Here is a 19,658-nt window from a genome sequence, read left to right as displayed (position 1 = left end):
CTGAAAGGTAATTATTTCTTCATCTTCACGGTTTAGAATTTTCATACTGATTAAGGGCCTGAGTAGGAAACCCTTAAATATTATTACTGTATGCCTTTTCTCTTGGATTACTTAGTTTTCCTATAGAAGGAAATATAGGAATCTTCCTTACAGGCAGAAGGAGATAGAATGAGCAAGCATGGGTGCAAGCCTTCTGGGAGTCAAGTAAGGGAAGGAATCCTTTAATGTGAACACTTTCCCTTAACTGCTTTTTTCCTTTTCTCCTGCTGTGGAGGAATGTCCCTTCTTCTTATACCTAATACCATCTCTCTGAGAGGTGGAGCCTCTAATGTTACTGCACAGAGGGATGGGCAAGTGGGGTTCCAGGGGTCTAGTTGCACCTTTTAATGACTTTTGATCAGTTCTGTTTTCAGCTCTCCCCATGCCTTTATCTTTAGGACTACTTGATGCCTCCAATACAAATTGGCTTCTTTTGTCTTCTTTTCCCTTGTAGATGTTTACTTTTCAGCGTTTTCAGGCCTGCTAATAAGTCAGTTATCACATTCCAACTTTAAATTTTGTTCCTAACTTTTTTTCTTCTTCTTCTTCGTGGATTTATGCCTCTTTTGTTCCTATAAGATTATTTTGATAGATAGTGGATGTTGTGACATATGTTAAAGCCTTAATTCTCACTGTGATGGTAATTTGGAGGTGAGGCCTTTGGGACATAATTGGGTTCAGATGAGGTCATGAGAGTAAAGCCCCCATGGTGAAACTGGTGCCTTTATGAGGGGATGAAGAGACCAGAGACCTGTCTCTCCTCCATATGAGGACACACCTAGAAGGCAGCCATCTGTAAACCAGGAAGAGGGCCCTCACTGAGTGCCCTCCCATGCTGACACCCTGATCTTGGACTTCCAACCTCCAGAACTGTGAGAAATTTCTGTTGTTAAAGCTACCCAGTCTATGGTATTTTTGTTATAGTGGCCCTAAGAACTAACAAGACAGACAAAGAATGGATATAAATGCCATTTCACCTTTTGGTATATTTTTCATCCTTAACAGTGAATGTTGACATGATAAAGGATGAGGCCCGCCTACATTTTCCTTTATGTAGTTGGCTTTCTTCCATAGCATGCATTATCATTGTCAGTGGGGACTGATACTTGGTTCTTGGGAAAGTGAAATAATCTTAGATATTACAATATCTAAGTGGCCTTCCAGGAAAAACCTACTGGACAAAATCTTAATTCTTACTGTTTAATTTCTCTCACTAAAGAGAATTTATTTTTCTTGGGGTGGGGGGTGATAATGCAAAAAGCTTGAGAAACTTTGTTCCTATAGCATTTTCTTTATTCTTAAATAAACTAATTTCACAGAATAAGTCTTCAGATTGATTTTTCCTGGGCATAGTATGTCTGATCTGTAACTTGAATATTTTATTTAAAGAAAAGATAGTATCCTCGAATTTTCTGTTACACTTGTTACATTTTCCCCTTTGAAAACACCAGTTAAATCATTTGCTTGACCTCCTTCTTCACTCAGTACTATATTTCTTTCACTTTGTATTTTTCTCAGGTCTGTTCACCATGCCCCTTTTAGCTTTGTTTGCTTTTTATTGCTGCTTCTGAGGTGTTCAACTCATTTCTTTTTTCTTAGCTGTATTAGCTTACTTTTCATTGCCTGCTGCTTTATCTCATCTTTAAAGTTTATGGTTTGTTTTTTTTCCTGAAGATAGCTCATGTCATCTCTTACAATCTACCACCTCTTGTAGTTTTCATCTACTTTTGGCCTTTATACCTTATTTGTTTCCTTCTAATAATCGTCTGTCAGGGCTAGGACTAGGATGAGACCAGTGAGGGGCTAACCTCAGTTGTAAAATGTAAGAGAGCATCAAAAAACTCAGTAATCAAGATAAATATTATTTTAATGCATATTTTTTGGAGTAATGCATAATGAACAAAACAATGAAATTCTAAATAAAGACAAGATCAGTTGTGTTTGAATGAAGCAGTCTATCTATAGTAGTTCCCCCACCCCACCCCTTATCAGCAGTTTTGATTTCTGCAGTTTTAGTTACCTTCAAGGTCTGAAAGTATTAAATGGAAAATTCCAGAAATAAACAATTCATAAGTTTTAAATTGCATGTTATTTTGAGTAGCATAATGAAATCTCTTGCAAGCTGCTCTGTCCCTACCAGGGCGTGGGTCATTCCTTTGTCCAGTATATCCATGCTGTATATACTTCCTGCTCATTAATAGCTGTATAGGAAAATACATAGTACAGTTGACCCTTGAACAACAAGGGTTTGAACTGCACAGGTCCACTTATACTCGGAATTTTTTCAATAGTAAATACTATTTACAGTACTACCCAATCCAAGAGTGGTTGAATCCAAGGTTGGTGAGCCCCAGATGCAGAGGACTGACTGTAAGACACTTGGGCTTTCTACTGTGCAGAGGGTCCACGTCCCTAATCCCAGTATTGTTCAAGGGTCAGCTGTATCTATAGGGTTTGGTACTATCCGTGGTTTCAGGTATCCAGTGTGGGTCTTGGAATGTATTCCTCTTAGGTAAAAGGAGACTGTTGTATTATGTGTTTAAGGGGGTTGTGTGTGTGTGTTGAGACATGATGTAAGCTTTATTGTCTAGACTTTGGTTTATCCCCCTAAACACACCTCAACAAATCTGTCATTTCTTTTGCCTTGTAGACTTAGCTTCCTACACTTCTTCACTTTTTAGGGATTCAAGCCTTCTGTGTTATTCACAAACTCCCTATCACCTGAAAATTGGTACATCTCTCTTCTCTGCCACCTATCCCTCAGATTGTTGATGGTAGAAATGGCTACTTTGTGTACACTTTCTGCCAACTCCATCTCTTTGAGCAGATATTGAGATATTGCATCTCATAAATGTATGACATTCAAATGAAATTTTCAAATTCTTTAATTCTAGATTTGTAGACTATCATTTTATTCCATTCCTATGTATAACTTTATCTATTAAAAGCTTAAAGTTCTCCATATATCGAAACTTTGAAACAGAGAGAGAAGAAATCATAATTGATATACTTAACAGATTTAGTAATGGCAAAGTTTACTTATGTTGATTTCAGGTTTTATTAAGTCACTCACACCCAGAGAAGGCTTAATAGCAGGTTCCTGTTTTTAGGAATATTTAAAATGTGGCATTGGACTCTCTGGAAGATTGTGAGGAAATTTTGAAGGTATAAAAGCTGGAACAAGTATTTGCTGGAGAAACTAGTAAATTTCTAACTATAGGCGGCCCTCCATATCCGCTGGCTCAGCATCTGCAGATAAGGAGGGCTGACTGTACTGAGCCATTTTATATAAGGGACTTAGGCATCTGAAATTTTGGTATCCGAGGGGAGTCCTCGAAACAGTCCCCTGCAAAAAACAAGGGACGACTGTTATATGTATTACTTCTTTTTATTTTGTAAAGCTTTAATGAGAATATTGAACATAATATAAAATATGAAACATTTTCAGGAATAGTCACTAGAAATATAATAATCATTATGAAGTAAAAGTTTAAAAACCTTTGTGCTTTTTAGAACAGTAGACTGATCAGATAAATTGTTTACTTAGTTCTTCAGATAGTATATATGCTTCCCTTCCTCCAAGAAGCTTTTCTCAATAACTGGATTCCACTCTTAAGATTTATGAATATTTGGCTTTCAGTTAAATTTATAGTCATTATATTTATGAGTGTTAAATGTTGTCTTTTATGTATTTCTGTGTTCATAATTATTGAAGCGGGGTATGCATTGTCTTGTTTTGTCGTTTTTCTTCTCTATAGCACACTCTCTCACTGTAGTCCTAACTATGATGCCCAGCACATAGTGATTCAGAAAGTTTAACTTGTATCCTTTAGCCAGTCAGAACCATGAATTGTTGTCTTAATCTTAAAAGAGAAATTGTTTCATAAGCTAAAGACATTGTGGAATTATCTCATATTGTTTTTGTTAAACTGATAAGTAGATAAAAGATTGATGCTGTCAAAGGGGGGACAGAGTAAACACAATATGTAGATTGTGTTCAGCAAATAAGTTTATTGTTACATTGACCAGAGAGGATTCTCTGTCCTCTAAGGCTAAGATTGTTCACAGGAGAGGAAATTGATTGTGCTTTATCCAGTAGAAGAAGAGGTCATATTTGTGAAATAGATCCTGTCATATTTGAACTTATTCACTGGGGGAAAAACAAGTATATAAAATATTTATTTTATATATTCTTATGAAGAATGTGAAACACTGAACCAAATAGTTGACATTTTTACTAATTGTTTACATTTTGATGGAAGCAGTTTCCTCTAGCTATCTGACATAGGTCTGATGTAAAGTTCATTTTATTTTTGCTTTTCACTGGAAGCTCTCCTGGCTGTTGCGATCAAAGATGTGTAAAAACCTAGAAGTTAATTTGAAATACTTGGGAGGAACTGTTAATGTTATAAAAATATCTTGTTTATCAAATGTAATGAAATAAAACTATTGATGATGAGAATTTACTTTTGAATAATGGAGGCAGGAAAAAAATTAGTAAATGTCTTTCATAAAACTTACTTTGGCCCTTTTTAAAATTGTGCTTTCAGTAGTATTCTCACTAGTTAAACTAACTCAAAGTATTTGATGAAAAATATCTTTTTTTTTTTTTTAATATGTTTGTGGTTTATGTGTCAACTCATTTGTAGGAATAGTGAATGAAACTTAGTTTTTGGTAACTATGCCCTTGTTGTGCTCTTTATCTGAAATATCTTCAAAAAAAGTTATTTGAGTAGAAAAATAAAAGAATAACAAGAATCTCCCACCAGCCAGAATGGGTATGTTCATGTTTTTGCTGTAGGGTGTAGCACTTCTAAGAATATAATTAACTTTGTTTTTTATTTTCTCCTTTTTCTCCACAGCCTCATGATTTTGATGAATGTCGCTTTGATATTAGTGTAAATGATAGTGTTTGGTATCTTCGTGCTCAGGATCCAGATCACAGACAGCAGTGGATAGATGCCATTGAACAGCACAAGGTGGGTCTCCAGTGTTTACCTGTCCGTAGAGACCTAGGCAAGAGACTGGTGGTAACTCCTTTAAAATAATTTTGAGATGTATATATGTTCCTGAAAAGTTGAACATGATTTGGGTGGTAAAGATTAAAGTGGTACAGATGTAAATTTTTGAAATAATTTTATTTCTAACATTTGAGTTACACTAAGGGAATTTTCTATGATAAATATTTTTAATTGTTAATTAAAACAAAATATGCCCTTTTATATAAAACAAATTTGGTTTTTATATTTAGGGTTTGCTTCATAGTGAATGCCTTTTATATGATCTGGATAAAAGGATTCTTAAAATAACATCAAATTTTAAAATCCTAATATTTGAAAGCTTCAGTGTTAATTTTTGTTGTCATTTGTAACCATTTGGGTATATTCTTAGTATAAACATTTGTAAATTGTTAAATTTTTGTAAATGTGAAGTTTTCTAATAAACCTTGAGAAAGTCTTTCTTACATAAATGTATAAGCCATATTCTTGTAAAGCTAGTTTTTGACTTCTGCTATGAATAATTGGTAAGTAGACTAAAGAAATACATGATATTAATAAGTATGCATTATTAGCTAATTCAGTATATCATGGTAAAACAAGGAATAGGGAAAGTTATAAATTCACCATGCCACTCCTGATTGTGGCTTAAGAAAACTTTGGACTTGTTCATATACTTGTCTGTACTTGTTCATCTGGGTTTCACAGAGTTTAGTTGAAACACCTGTTTTGGTTATTTAACAGGCACAAAACGTGTACACACACAAACACAACAAGAAAAACCAGTCTGGCCTGGGATACCACAGGCACATTCTTCTTGATATTGATCATGCATTGGCTTTTATTTCTTGATTACGAATTTTTCCCGGCCTAAAGAAATCTGACTGTGTAATGCTTTCTTTTTCTCCTTGTTTTAGCTTTAGAGTTATATTGCTTTAAAACATTTTGTGAAGCTTAGTTATCTTGATATTATTACCTCAGAAAACAGTCTAAAAATGAGAAACAGTTTTCTATTATTTAAAAGAGATGAGCCGATAGCTAAGACATGGAAGCAACGTAAATGTCCATCAATAGATGAGTGGTTAAAGAAGATGTGGTATATATATACAATGGAATATTACTCAGCCATAAAAAGAATGAAATATTGCCATTCGCAGCAATATGGATGGACCTAGAGATAATCATACTAAGTGAAGGAAGTCAGATAGAGGAAGACAAATATTATATCACTTATATGTGAAATCTAAAAAGAAGATACAAATGAACTTATTTATAAAACACAGACTCACAGACATAGAAAACAACTTATGGTTACCAATGGGGAAAGGAGAGGGGGAGGAATAAATTAGGAGTATGAGATTAACAGATACATACCACTGTATATAAAATAAACAACAAGGATTTACTGTATAGCACTGGGAACTATATTCAGTATCTTGTAATAACCTATAATGGAAAAGAATCTGAAGCTGTATACCTGAATTAACACAATATTGTAAATCAACTATAGTTAAATAAAAATTTAAAACAAAAATAAATAAATAAAAGAGAGATGAGCTAGAATTCCAAAATCTCAGTGCTTTGGAGCTGGGCTTACCTGGATACAAGACACTGCAGCCTCCGCCATGTATGACATATGTGACCTTGCCTGACAATTCACTTCTTCTAAATGTGTTTAAGAACACACAAAATAATATATGTAAGGTTACTTACCGGAGTGGCTGATACATTTTCCCATTTATGACATAGTGGAAAAAGAAAGGGTTTTGGGAGTCACAACTAAATTCACTAAAATTATACCATGTTTTCTATGGATGAAGAGTTCTACATTCAATGAGAGTTGCTAAATGTGCATATAAGGAGAGTGGCCTATTTTGTGTAGTTAATCAGGGCCAGCCCTCTTACTAGTGATTAAAGACATTATTAAGTAGAACTAATTTATATGTTTGTAACTGAGATGACCTTTAAAGGCTTAATCAGTTGATTTAGATTATAGGGCTAGCTTTCTCTGTTTTAATTAAGCATATTTTATTTTGGCCATTCTTCTTGGTAAAGCTGATTCAGGAATCTTTGCAGGTTCTCGCTTTATTTTTTCTCCTTAGATGTAGAATGATGCATAAAGCATATATTTCTTCCATATCATTGATTTCTTTGCACCCTTGAATAATGGATAGGATATAATCTTTGGGTCTCCCTCAGAGTATTGTGACTTAATGCTCGATAATAGATTTTTGGTGAATTTAAGTTCTTAGACAATAGATTCAACAGCAGTGTTCCAGATACATTGTATAAACTTTCTGATTTCTAAATATGGTTTATTCATAGACAAGGAGAAATCATTGTTAATTGTTATTCTTATTAATGCTTATTAAATTTTAATGTAAAACATGTGATATGTACCAATTAAACAACATATCAGTGAAAATTTAAATTGAATTTGAATTCTACAAATAAATTGAGTTCTTAAGCTAACATAGGAGGGAGAAAATTCAAGTGCTATCACCAAACATAACCAGCAAAGTTTTCTTTTTTTTTTCCCCCCCATAGACCAGGAACAGGGAGGTAGTGAGGAGGTGTATCCTGATTCATTCTTCAAAATCACTTAAGACTATTAATGTGGAACCTAAGTTTAGTAATTTTACTATTTAAGCAAGCATTCTTATATTGATATTCAAAATTAAAATCAAATTGTTAAGGCATGATGATGATGATGATGATGATGATAGGAGCTACTGTTTATTGAGGGTCACCAAGTACTAATTATTGTATTATGTACTTCATGTACTTTATTTTCTGTCTACTATCCTGAGAGGTGAGGGAAGTATTGTTTTACAGACAAGGAAACAGGCTTAGATTAAACTTAAGTAACTTGCCAGAGATTATACTACTTTTTGGCTAGTGGATACTTAGGATTCAATTTTATGTTGATTGTGCTTTCTATCAGTTACCATTGGCAGAATGTTTGAAAATAATTCCCATAGGCTCACCTCCTGCAGGTTAGAGTGTGTCATCTGAGTTCTGCTACCATATATATACAAGATAAATATGAACACATCTTTCTGTCCATGGATTGCCGTAACGTTTTATTGTAGTGTTTAAGCACTGGATACTGGTGCCTGACACATATGGGATTAAATCCTGGCACTATTACAGAATAGCTGTGTGACCTTGGTAGATTACTTAAAGGAGAAGAGATGACATAATGCAGTGTATACCCCCCCACATCTCCCCCCAAAAAACACAAAAAACAAACAAGCAAGCAAAATAACCAAGTTGTGATAAATCAAGAATATTGTATAATATTGTGTAATATTCCCATCATTCCACCTCACTCACTTCAATTCAGAGTTACTTCCATGGCACCACCTGTCCTTATGATGGCCAGACAGGACACTTGGAACAGCGGACCTGTCTTTTTCTCTTCTTTTTTTTTTTTAGGGGAAGAACATATGTTGTTACTATTCTTGCAAATTTTCGGAGGTTTCAAAGTAGGTTTTTTTGTTTGTTTGTTTTAACTTTTGGGTTTTATTTATTTATTTATTTATGGCTGTATTGGGTCTTCGTTTCTGTGCGAGGGCTTTCTCTAGTTGCGGCAGGTGGGGGCCACTCTTCATCGCGGTGCGCGGGCCTCTCATTATCGCGGCCTCTCTTGTTGCGGGGCACAGGCTCCAGACGCGCAGGCTCAGTAATTGTGGCTCATGGGCCTAGTTGCTCCGCGGCATGTGGGATCTTCCCAGACCAGGGCTCGAACCCGTGTCCCCTGCATTGGCAGGCAGATTCTCAACCACTGTGCCACCAGGGAAGCCCTCTTTTTCTCTTTTGATGTCATCAGATAGTCCCTCATTGCCTTGCTATTAGGCCTTTGTTAGGGCTTCCCTGATAGGTTTTAGCTGGAGAAATTGGAGGTTTCTATTCTTTTCTTTCCAGGAAGCTGCTATCTTCATTATAATAACCTTTATATATCAGTCAGTTTCACGTACATACATACATACCAGGAGTTCTAAATATTTTATAGAACCTCTTCAACAATAATAATATGGTAGAGGTGATGATGATGATAACAAACATTTTTGAGGATTACAGTGATAGTGTAGATATAGTGATAAACACTATACACTTTATCTCATTTTACTCTCACAATCTTATGAGGTTAACATTATTGTTCTGTTTTTACAGATTAGGAAATTGAGACATAGAGAGGTTAAATAATTTGTCCAAGGTTAAACTGCTAATGAGTGAAGGAGCCAGCATTCAGACCCAGGTCTGTATGACCTGAGAACCAGAGCTTTTGTCCAGCAAGCATTTCTGCCAATCCTATAAGTATGTATTCATGGGAAATATATTTTGTTGACTTAACTCATGGGCTTCTTCAATCACAAGGTTCTCATATTTTTTATATGTTCTTCATATCTGTAGTGTTTGTTTTGGACCATAAACTCCTTAAAGGCTCAGGGTTACAACTTCTATGTAGGAATTAGCAAAGCATTGGACACATAAATTTTCCAGTTGAAATAATTTACAGTATTGGAAAACAGATTTTATGAGGGAAATTTGTAATTTTTGGAGGTTCTTTTTTTTCACGCTTTTATCTTCATGGTTGGTGTTAGAATGATTACTGACAGAAATACACTAGGGTTCTATGTTCTTTGTCTAGCTCTGTTGTTTTGTCCTCCTTGGTATTCATTCCAGCATAACTTGCTCAGTACAAGAAAAGTTTTAAAAAGATGATTCTATGATTTAAATTTTCTCAATATATTAGAAATTGTATAATTCACTGTGACATTAGACAAGTTAGCCCCTGTGGAAGAAAGGTATTTCTGAGGTCATTGTTAAATTCAAAGATTCTATTTTAATTTAAAATACGGAAAAGGGCATATGTATACCAGACCAGTAATTTTATTTAGAATAGTGTGTTGGTTTTATTATGTGGAATCCATTCATATTCTGCATTTCTCCTTAGGATTTGAGACAACACTAAATAAATCTTTAAAGACAGGGTTTGCTTGTTTTTTTTAATCTCTTAGACATCTGCCATGTTGTCTTTGAGGTTGAACGAGATTTTGTTTGTGAAAATTATTTGAAAACAAAAAGCTGTATGAATGTAAAGTTAAGATGGTTATTTTTTATTTGGATAAGTTAATATATTTCTAGTAAAGATGTATCTGTGTATTAATCTAAGGGCTTCTGTGAGCGTTTTCTGCATAATTAGTTAATAAAGGAAATATGATAAACCATCTGTTGATGCTACTATTTAAAAGAATTATAGGATTACTCCTGGAATCTTCTACAGTTGCAATGTGTATGATTTTGAGTAAACACAGTTTCTTCTTACCATGAAAGAAATAGACTCCCCTACTTCACCACCCCATCCCTCAAAAAAAAAAAACTAGCAGGAAGGCTCTCCTTGCACTAGCAGATATAAGAATCTTGTTGAAAAAGTTAAGTTTTTTGGCTCTGACAGAGTTTGTGGTAATCATGACATTCCCTTATTTCCATAAGGGAGCAACCTTAGTAGATCCTGAAATTTTGGTGGTCATGGACCACCCATATTCCCCATATTTTAGAAATTATCTGATATAAAAGGAGTCATAGGAAAATACACAATTTAGGGAGGAAGAATCCAGGTAATTTTTACAGATGTTGATTTTCTTTGGTGAGAATCTACAGGCAGTTGTTTTGCAATTTAATGTGTATGCATTTGTTCCTTTGTGAAGGCCCACTAATTCATATGTGATGCTCCATTTTATTACTTTCAGAAGAAAGGTTTATTCTCAGCCTGAGAAGTTAAGGGATTTCTGTCCAGGAAATTATGTGGAAAAAGATTGTCACAGTTGAGCAACCTAAACAATGCCCAAGACTCACTTTAAAGATCTTTTTAAAATTGTATTGCTGTTTGCCATAATGAGTTTTCTTTTTCCTGTGGTATGTCAGGGTCAGCTTGATCTTGGTGCCTTTTCTTTACTTTTAGGAGCAATTTCTGCTTATTTGACACCTTAATTGTTTTTGTCTTAAATTTGACATAAACTTATTAGAAAAGTATTTTTAAATAGCTAGGTGGCAGAATATACCTGTTTCTTCTTAGCACTTTTTAAATATCAGTCATATAAAGTCATCCTATCTCTGTTTGCCTCTTTTTTTTTTTTTTTGACCACACGATGTGTGGCCTGCAGGATCTTAGTTCCCAACCAGGAATCAAACCTGCACCCTCTGCAGTGGAAGCTCAGAGTCTTAACCACTGGACCACCAGGGAGGTCCCCCGTTTGCCATTTTTAACCAACTATAATATTGGAAAAATTTCTTAACAGATTCTAGAGGTTCTTTCTGTACTTGTCTGCTTTATAAATGATTATCATGTAAACTTAGCTTTGCAATTTTGAATCTGATTAATTGGCAAAGGCTTAAAACTACTATTTTTTAGTGTACACTTTATTTAAGTAATTTCATGGGGTCAGTGGATTAGAACCAATGTTTCTTTTACATTATTTTCATCATTACCACAGTGATGGAGGGAAGAAGATGGAATCAAATTTTACTTTTCCTTTACATTCAAGAATTTTAATTTTTGAGGGAAGTGCAAATCCAGTAACTAGCTGCCGGAGTAGTCAGGGCTTTGCCATTTTCTCAGATAAGTTGTAGAAAAACCCAAGTAGGTGGTATCACAACTGAACTTTATTAACCAGCAGAAAACCTTCATTATGTCTCTGGATGTTTCTCTCAAGATAAGAAATTTGGTTAGTTTCTAACAGTGGGAGTTAATTGCTAAATTGCTTGCAGTAATCCATACATGGTTAGTAAATTTTTTTTAACACCTAAATGTAGATAGTGTCATACTACCATGATTTTAAAGGTTGGTGAAATCAAGAAAGAAAACATGGTACTAACTCTTATATTCTTAGTGTTCTGGGAATAAAAATAATTCTACTGTCAAGGGCTTTTAAAATAACTTTTTTAGTTTCTGTTGCCTACAATTTTGTTGAGTGCAAAAGCTGAATTCACCTGAGCCAACTTTTGCATTTGTACTTCCATACGTTGCCTAAATACTTAATGAAGTATATCATCTTAAAAAGAGGGAATAAATGTCACTAATTTGTAGTTTTCAGCCAGGTTCTTTTATCTGAGGAAGGTGTTTATCTTTTACCAAGATAGTAAAGGAAGACAGGGTTTTACATGGAACAGTGAATAAAGATGTTTAGGTAGCTAATCATATTAACTGTGTGGTTAGTTGAGGAGAAATAATTTGACAGCATTTTATGTCAGAAAGGTAGGGAGAGTCTTACAAGTCAATAAGAAAAGTTTACACAGCACAATTAAAAAAAAAAAAGGCCAAAAGACTTGATCTGGCCCTTCATAAAGAGGATATCCAAATGGGTAATGAACATATGAAAAGGTAGTCAGTGCCATTAGTCATCAGGGAAGTGCAAATTTAAAGCAGTGAAAGCAGCATATGCCCGTCTGAGCAGCTTAAAAAATAAAAAGATGTAACACCAAGTGTTGGTGAGGCTGTGGTACAACAGGTGTAAACTGGTGAAACAATTTCGTAGAATCTACTAAAGCTGAGCATAGTTGTCTGTCTAGATCAGGTGAATATTGAAAGTTTGAAAACATCTCACAAGTATTGATGTCATAGGTCCATCCATTTTTAGTTAAGCTTTTTAGGGTACAGGGGGTACAGGCCAACCCATGTTACCTTGAAAAATGGGAATATTGCCAGGAACCAAAAAAATTTATAATGCCTTACCTGCAAAGAAAGCTGGAACTGTATACTTGATTCTGAGTGCTTTTATTGTTAACAAAACTCAGTTACTCAATCACCTGCCCCCACCTACAGTTAATGTAGCTTAGTTTCATTCTGTTATTTCTTCTCTCTTTCATGGCTCCTGTTTATCCGTGTTTTGCTCTCCCATCCTACTTAGTTTGTTTTTCTTTGCTTTGTCATGACCTTTTCCTACTTTCGGCTTCTTTTCGGCTTCAATTCCTGCCTCTATCTGCCCTAATCTCTTGGCATTTCCTAGAGTAAATGTCTTGAGAAAACCCGATTGCCTTTTTACTCCAGGTTACTATTGGCCACCCTAGGTCCAATTATAATGAATTGTATATTTACTTGTACTTAAAGGATAGAGTGGGATTGGCAGTTATACAAATAAAATGTTCTGAAAAGGTATTCTATAATTTTGTATAGAGTTTACCAAACTTGCACGTTTTTGTAATGCTTACCACATATTTGCTACTAACAATTTAGGTAAATATTGCTAGATGTTCAGCTGATTTCTCTTATCTTTTATTAGTCTGTAATTTGCTTGCAGAATGTTTCTTTAGATAAGAAATAAAAAAAAAAGACAGTTAATCTAGAGTTGAATAACTGTTCCATATTGTTACTATAGAAAATATTAAAGAAAATGAGGCTGTGTGCTATAGAAGTCCTTTTTTTTTTTTAAACGGTGTTTCAGTATTGTATTTGAATTTTTATTTAATCAGGAGGGAAGATTTCTGACAGTCACCAGGACAGATGGGATTCTGCTTTTTCTATATCTGATGTGGAAAAGTAATGGTGGGTGGCATGGCTTACGCATATTGACAGCAGTGGAAACTATTTTCTAATTTTACTTGCTGAGTATATTGGACATTAGCTGGGAGAAAATGTTTCTTAAAAAAATCAAGGAACACAAAACTGCTCTTTTTCACCAAACACATCTTTTTAGCTAATAGCTTAAAAATGATTTTGCTTCTGTTGTCTTTATTGCCTGGTAAATATTCTGGGCTTGTTTGGTATTGAGGTATGAAAGACAGCATTGGGTTAAGAATCGTAAGAATAGGTAGCAAAGTAAATGAATGTTCTACAGGTTAAAATGTTATACTGAAAAAAATTCTGTCATTTTTTAGTCATATAGCAAGTTCACGTTCTTGACAGACAAGACAGGATCATTGGCAAGAATGCTTATATCACTGTTCATTCCCTAGCCTAGTTCTCTTCAGTAGCACCCCTTTGAACTATACAGGGATAGATGAGTAATTAGGCACTGTTATCATTTAATCCTCCTGGAAGGCTTTCACTGCAGGTGTTATTCCCATTTTGCATAAAAATGAAATTGAATGGATTATGAGAACATTGATCAGTGAGTGGTAACATTATTCCAAGAACAGCAACCTCAATTTTTTGTAATACACCCCCCACCCTTTCTAGTTAATTTCAGCTTTTTCTCATGGATGTGTAGTTGAATACTGAAAAATAAATCATCAGTCTGCCTCCTTAAAAGAAGAATCTTCCCCATACAGTTAGATCTAAAAATTCTTAGCAAGTCTTTTAAAACCATTCCTGCAAGTAGTTTTATTGATTAGATTTCATTGGCTTTTGCACTGGTTTTTTAAAGTAATTTTTGTTAATTATAAGGAAAAAAAATACAAAACTACCATCAATCTTATAACCAAGACAATTATTCTTCATTTTGGTGTATTTCCTTCTTATTCTCTGCACATTTTGCCCCTAAAATATTATGGAAATAAGTTTATATCCTGTTTTTTTTAAAATCTAACATCATTTTGTCCATATAACACAGCTTTATTAATATTTCATTGTATTATCATTTTGGTACTCATTTTCTTATTATAAGACCTTTAGATTGTTTCAGTTTTTTTTTTTTTTTTGCATTTAGTATTTAATGCCTTCCTACATAAAGTATTTTCCTGGTTTAACTGTGTCCTCATAATAGATTCTCAGAAGTAGAATTGCTAGGCTTAAGGATACAGGCATTTTTGATATATGTTGCCAGATTATTTTCTAGAAAGATTGTGCTGATCTACATTCCATCTGCAGAATGTGCAGATCTTCCTTTCACTGCATCTTTACTGGCATTATTAATTTTTTAGCCCTTTCTAAGTGAGATAGATTAAACATGTATTCTGTGACTTTATTTTTTTGTTTTTATTTTTGTAGAGGTGATATATGATTACTGTAAAAAAATTCAAACAATATAGACAATACTGAAAACTATAAAAAAGAAAGTGAAAATTTAGGCCACATAGAAATGACCACTGTTCAAACTTGGTAAAGATTCCTTCCAAATATTTCTTTACATGTATGCCTTACAGTTTTACATAAAAGATACCATACTGCTTTGTAGCTTTTCCTTCACTCAACAGTAAGTTATGGGTATCTTTTCATGTTTGATGTAGATCTCCATTCCTCCCTTATCCCCTAAGAAAGGAATTCGTGTCTTTTGTAGAAAATTTAAGTTTGGGACCAAAGCCCCAGAATAATTAAGAATGTTCATTTACTGACCATTGTTTTATGTGCATATATTTCTTTTAGGATCCTTGCAGGAAAGAATTAATGGTTCAGGTCCCCTGGCCAAATACAATCTTAACGTTTCAGAAATCCTGCGAGTACTACTTATACATATTAAACCTGTTTTTTCTCTTATTGGGACATTTAAGGGAGCCTCAAAAAGTAGTATTAATTGTTTTGCCATTGTCGTCTCTTTGCAATTAGATAAAAAGAATGGAATTATGACCTTTTTATTTTGTGCCTATGAAACTTCCTTCTAAAAGAAAATATATTTACATTGGCCCTTTTCTCTAGGGCAAATCATAAATTAAGAAAGTTAATGAGCAGTGTTGGTATTTTGTTACATCTGCTGCTAGCTTCTTTTTACATTTATTTTCCTCTATGTAAGTGTTTCTGGAGTAGAGAGATAAAGGAATATCCTGCCTTTGTGGGAAGGTGAAGAAGGAATGGTAGCTAACACTTATTAAGCACTTATGATGTAATATAAATATTACAAAGTATTATTAAAGATTTCTTCACTATAAAGCACATTTCTTATATCCTTGTCTATTTCTTCAAGTTCTACTATTTCAAGACAGATATTTCCTTACAACAAACAGATGCTAGAACAAAAGACTTCATTACAACAGTACTGATACAACACATTTTAAATAATGGATAATAAGTGAATATGGAGGCTGATAGTAGTTTAGTTTAATTGTACTTCTGCCTCTAACAGGGACCTATAAGCAGTGTATGGACTTGATCCAAGGAGAAATATGGAGCCAAATAGGATTTAAAACAGAAAGTGAAGAATCAGATGTCTGTTTTTAAAGGACCACTCTGGCTACACTAGAAAGGATTTCAAGAGGAACAAGACTAAAAGTAGTTAGAAATCTGGAGGATTTATCCAAATGAGACACTAGGTGACCATAACTAGAAAATGGCAGTGGGAAAATAGAGAAAGGGACAGATTTGAGAGAAGTAGAAGCAAAGTCTCTGGATGTTGAGGCAACATAGTAATGATTAACATCATGGGCCCTTGAATCTGGAATTAAATCCTGGCTCCCTTACTTATCATTTGCATGACTCACTATGTAAAATCACCTATAAATGGGTATAATATTAGTGCCCATTTTACTTAGACTATTGAAAGAATTAAGTGAGAAAATGCACTTAAAGGACTAGCATCATGCCTGGCACAAAGTAAGTATCCTAAGTATTAGCTTTTACTATTGGTATTGGTGTTATAATTTATCCAGGGTGGCTGTCTGGAATTTATATATAAAATATCCATGTAAAATTGCTCAACTCTTTCATCAGCCCTCCTCTCAAAGCAAAACAAGAAAGATCTCCCTTATCCTTTAGTATTCGCCTTCTAAAGCTAGGGTGGAAAAATTGCTTAACAGTCTTCCTTTATACAGCCTCATTTGATTTGTCTAGTTATTTCTTACCTCCATTTTAATGTCATTAAGAAACGACAGTTGGACTTTTAGACTCCCTCAAAGGGGGAAGGATAAAAAAAAAAGATAAGACTGAGTTTCAGAGTGTCAGGGTTAGTTTATTTAGAATCATCTTTTGTATCACGGATTGGGTTCTTTTGGTGCAGAGGCTTTTGGTGCAGAGGCTGTACTGGTAGCTTCCTGATAAGTCTACTTTAATTTCTCCTATAGATAAAACAATGTGTCAGGGAGTCCAAAACCCTAAATTAAAACTGTAAGAGGAAGCTCTGAAATCAAGGAGAGTGGAGACAGCTATTGTTAACTCTCTACTTCTACAGTATCATCTTGTATTTGGGCATTTTTTTTAGTACTTTGGATTTCCATTGGCAGTGTCTTATTTTCTTTTACCCCCCCTAGCATTCTTTTAACACTTAACTAGGGTGTGCAATAAGGCCTTGGTTAACTCTTCCAGCCTCGTATCACTACAACACTGCTTATTTAGATACTTCTGTAAAGGAAAGCTTATCTCATGCTTATTAGAAGAAAATGCAAAATGAATAACCAACTAAGGTCCGCAACTAAGGTCCATAAATGACCTTCAAATGAGGTATTTTATTTGATACTGGTTTTTAAATTATGATACAAGAATGACTAGGAAACATTCCAGTATGATTTGAGAAAAGTATCTTGAGGGTAAGCAAATGTTCTACTCAGTGAAGTTAACTGTATTGCTGCTGGGTTCTAAGCAGTTAGAAATGGATAAAATCTTTTTAAATTTTCTTAAATATATTTTAAAATTTCTTTGATTCATGAGGTACTGCAATTTCTGGAAATCATTGTAGGTTGAACCTTTCCTCATCTGATACATTATTAGTGTTGCTTTTCTGAATAAATTGTTGTTTTTTTTAAATAAATAAATATTTATTTATTTATTTATTTATTTATTTATTTATTTTGGGCTGCATTGGGTCTTCATTGCTGCGTGCAGGCTCTTCTCTAGTTGCGGCGAGCAGGGGCTACTCTTCGTTGCAGTGCACGGGCTTCTCGTTGCGGTGGCTTCTCTTGTTGCAGAGCACAGGCTCTAGGCACACGGGCTTTAGTAGTTATGGCACGTGGGCTCAGTAGTTGTGGCTCTCAGGCTCTAGAGCACAGGCACAGTAGTTGTGGAGCATGGGCTTAGTTGCTCCGTGGCATGTGGGATCTTCCTGGACTAGGGCTCGAACCTGTGTCCCCTGCGTTGGCAGGCAGATTCTTAACCACTGCGCCACCAGGGAAGTCCAATTGTGTTATGTTTTAATCTTCCCAGCTGGTTCAACAAACGGCTTTCTTATATTTGGCCTCCACTGGATATATACATTTTTAGCCTAAGTTTTGGTATTTAGGTTTAGTATAGAGAATTACAATTCTAGACTAGCCATATCATTTTAAAGATAAGAAAATTAAGTCCAGGGGACTTCCCTGGTGGTCCAGTGGTTAAGACTCTGTGCTCCCAGTGCAGGGGGCCTGGGTTCGATCCCTGCTTGGGGAACTAAGATCCCACATACCTCAGCTAAGCCTGCACACTGCAGCTAGAGAAGCCCGCGTGCCGCAACAAAGACCCTGCGCAGCCAAAATAAATTAATTAATTTTAAAAAAAAGAAAAGAAAATTAAGTCCAGTAAGGTAATGACTGACCTGTTGTCTAGTGGTGACAGTGACGGTCGAGCAGGTCTTCTCTCTGTTATCATTGAGCTCTTTATACTTCAGAGGCTACCGCTTCTCTAGGGGGATCCGTACGTATTTGAAAGGCTAAATAGATGAGATTTTAATATTTATAAGTGTGAAATTGTCATGCCAAACTTTATTATAGCAAATAATATATGTTTACCTACAATCATAAATAAAATTGTTGCCATTGTAACTTATTATGATACTGTAAACCATAATTCTATTGATTAAATTGTTCTCCTGGTTATAGTGTCTTGCTTCTCATGTGGTTTGCTTTAAAATATTAATATTGAAAATAGATGTGTGGATGCTGGCAACATAGCAAGCGCATTTGGTTTTATTATGGGTTTCAGAATTTCAAGTTCTGGAAAATGCTCCATTGTTCTAATGTTAACATTTAATCTTCTATTTTCTCTCTTCCCCTAATTAAAATGGGAAGAAACAATAGGGAGACTATGCCACAAAATAGGTAATTTTTGACACCATGAGGAAGTTAATTTCTTTCTCAGTTACTTTGCTGTGCTTCTTGCTGGAGAGTGTTATTAGGAAAATGAATAAGCTTTTCAAAAGGCAGGTGCTATGAAAAAAATAAATAAGCCAACCTATTTCCTTTATTTTATACCACTGTTTTTTGGAGTATAGATGGGCTGATGAACAGACTGTGCAAAATGAAAATATGTGTTTATCTCCTACATGAATAAGCCAAACTATAAAATTTAGCTGTGACTTTAAGGGAGTTTTCTTTTCAAATCAGTTCTTAGGCATTTCTGGTCCTTTATTAAATTCATAACTTTGAACTATATGACTTAATTTATCATGATTTTAGGTGTTCTCAGAAAATCAAGATACAGAAAGTACAGGTACATACATGCAAGGGATTTAGTCTGAAGGTTACTATTGTACTTTGACCAATAGTAACCTTTGTATCAGCTTTCCAAGTATACTGCTTGGAAAGTGCTACTGACCCCCTCTAGTGGCCAAAAGATTACACTCCCCACCCCCAAAATAAGGAGGAATGTTATAACAAAGGTGTGGTCTCATTACTGTAATATTTAAAAGAACCCAGCCTTGTTCTATACGGGACATGTTCAATAAGTCTTTCATTGAACCAAAATGTCATTGTATGTTCATGCAAAACATGTTGAGGAATACTGCTTACAAACACACAAATTTGGGAAAGAAGGGTTTTTTTGCAAAGCAATTTGTGTGAGGG

General features: G+C 34.7%; 1 protein-coding gene across 3 annotated transcripts in view; it reads left to right on the top strand.

The window, feature by feature from the left end:
- Positions 1–19,658, top strand: part of CERT1 (ceramide transporter 1) — a 127,578-nt gene that overhangs the window by 32,654 nt on the left and 75,266 nt on the right. For all 3 annotated transcript variants that reach the window (XM_061189373.1, XM_061189372.1, XM_061189371.1), the window contains one exon: positions 4,902–5,018. In XM_061189373.1, the coding sequence (XP_061045356.1) occupies positions 4,902–5,018 (117 nt within the window). The remainder of the gene's footprint in view (positions 1–4,901; positions 5,019–19,658) is intronic.

Source organism: Eubalaena glacialis, chromosome 4 (genome assembly GCF_028564815.1).
Source record: "Eubalaena glacialis isolate mEubGla1 chromosome 4, mEubGla1.1.hap2.+ XY, whole genome shotgun sequence".
Taxonomy (NCBI): Eukaryota; Metazoa; Chordata; class Mammalia; order Artiodactyla; family Balaenidae; genus Eubalaena; species Eubalaena glacialis.
The sequence above is the reverse complement of the archived record's forward strand: the minus strand, read 5'-3'. Positions and strand labels throughout refer to the sequence as shown.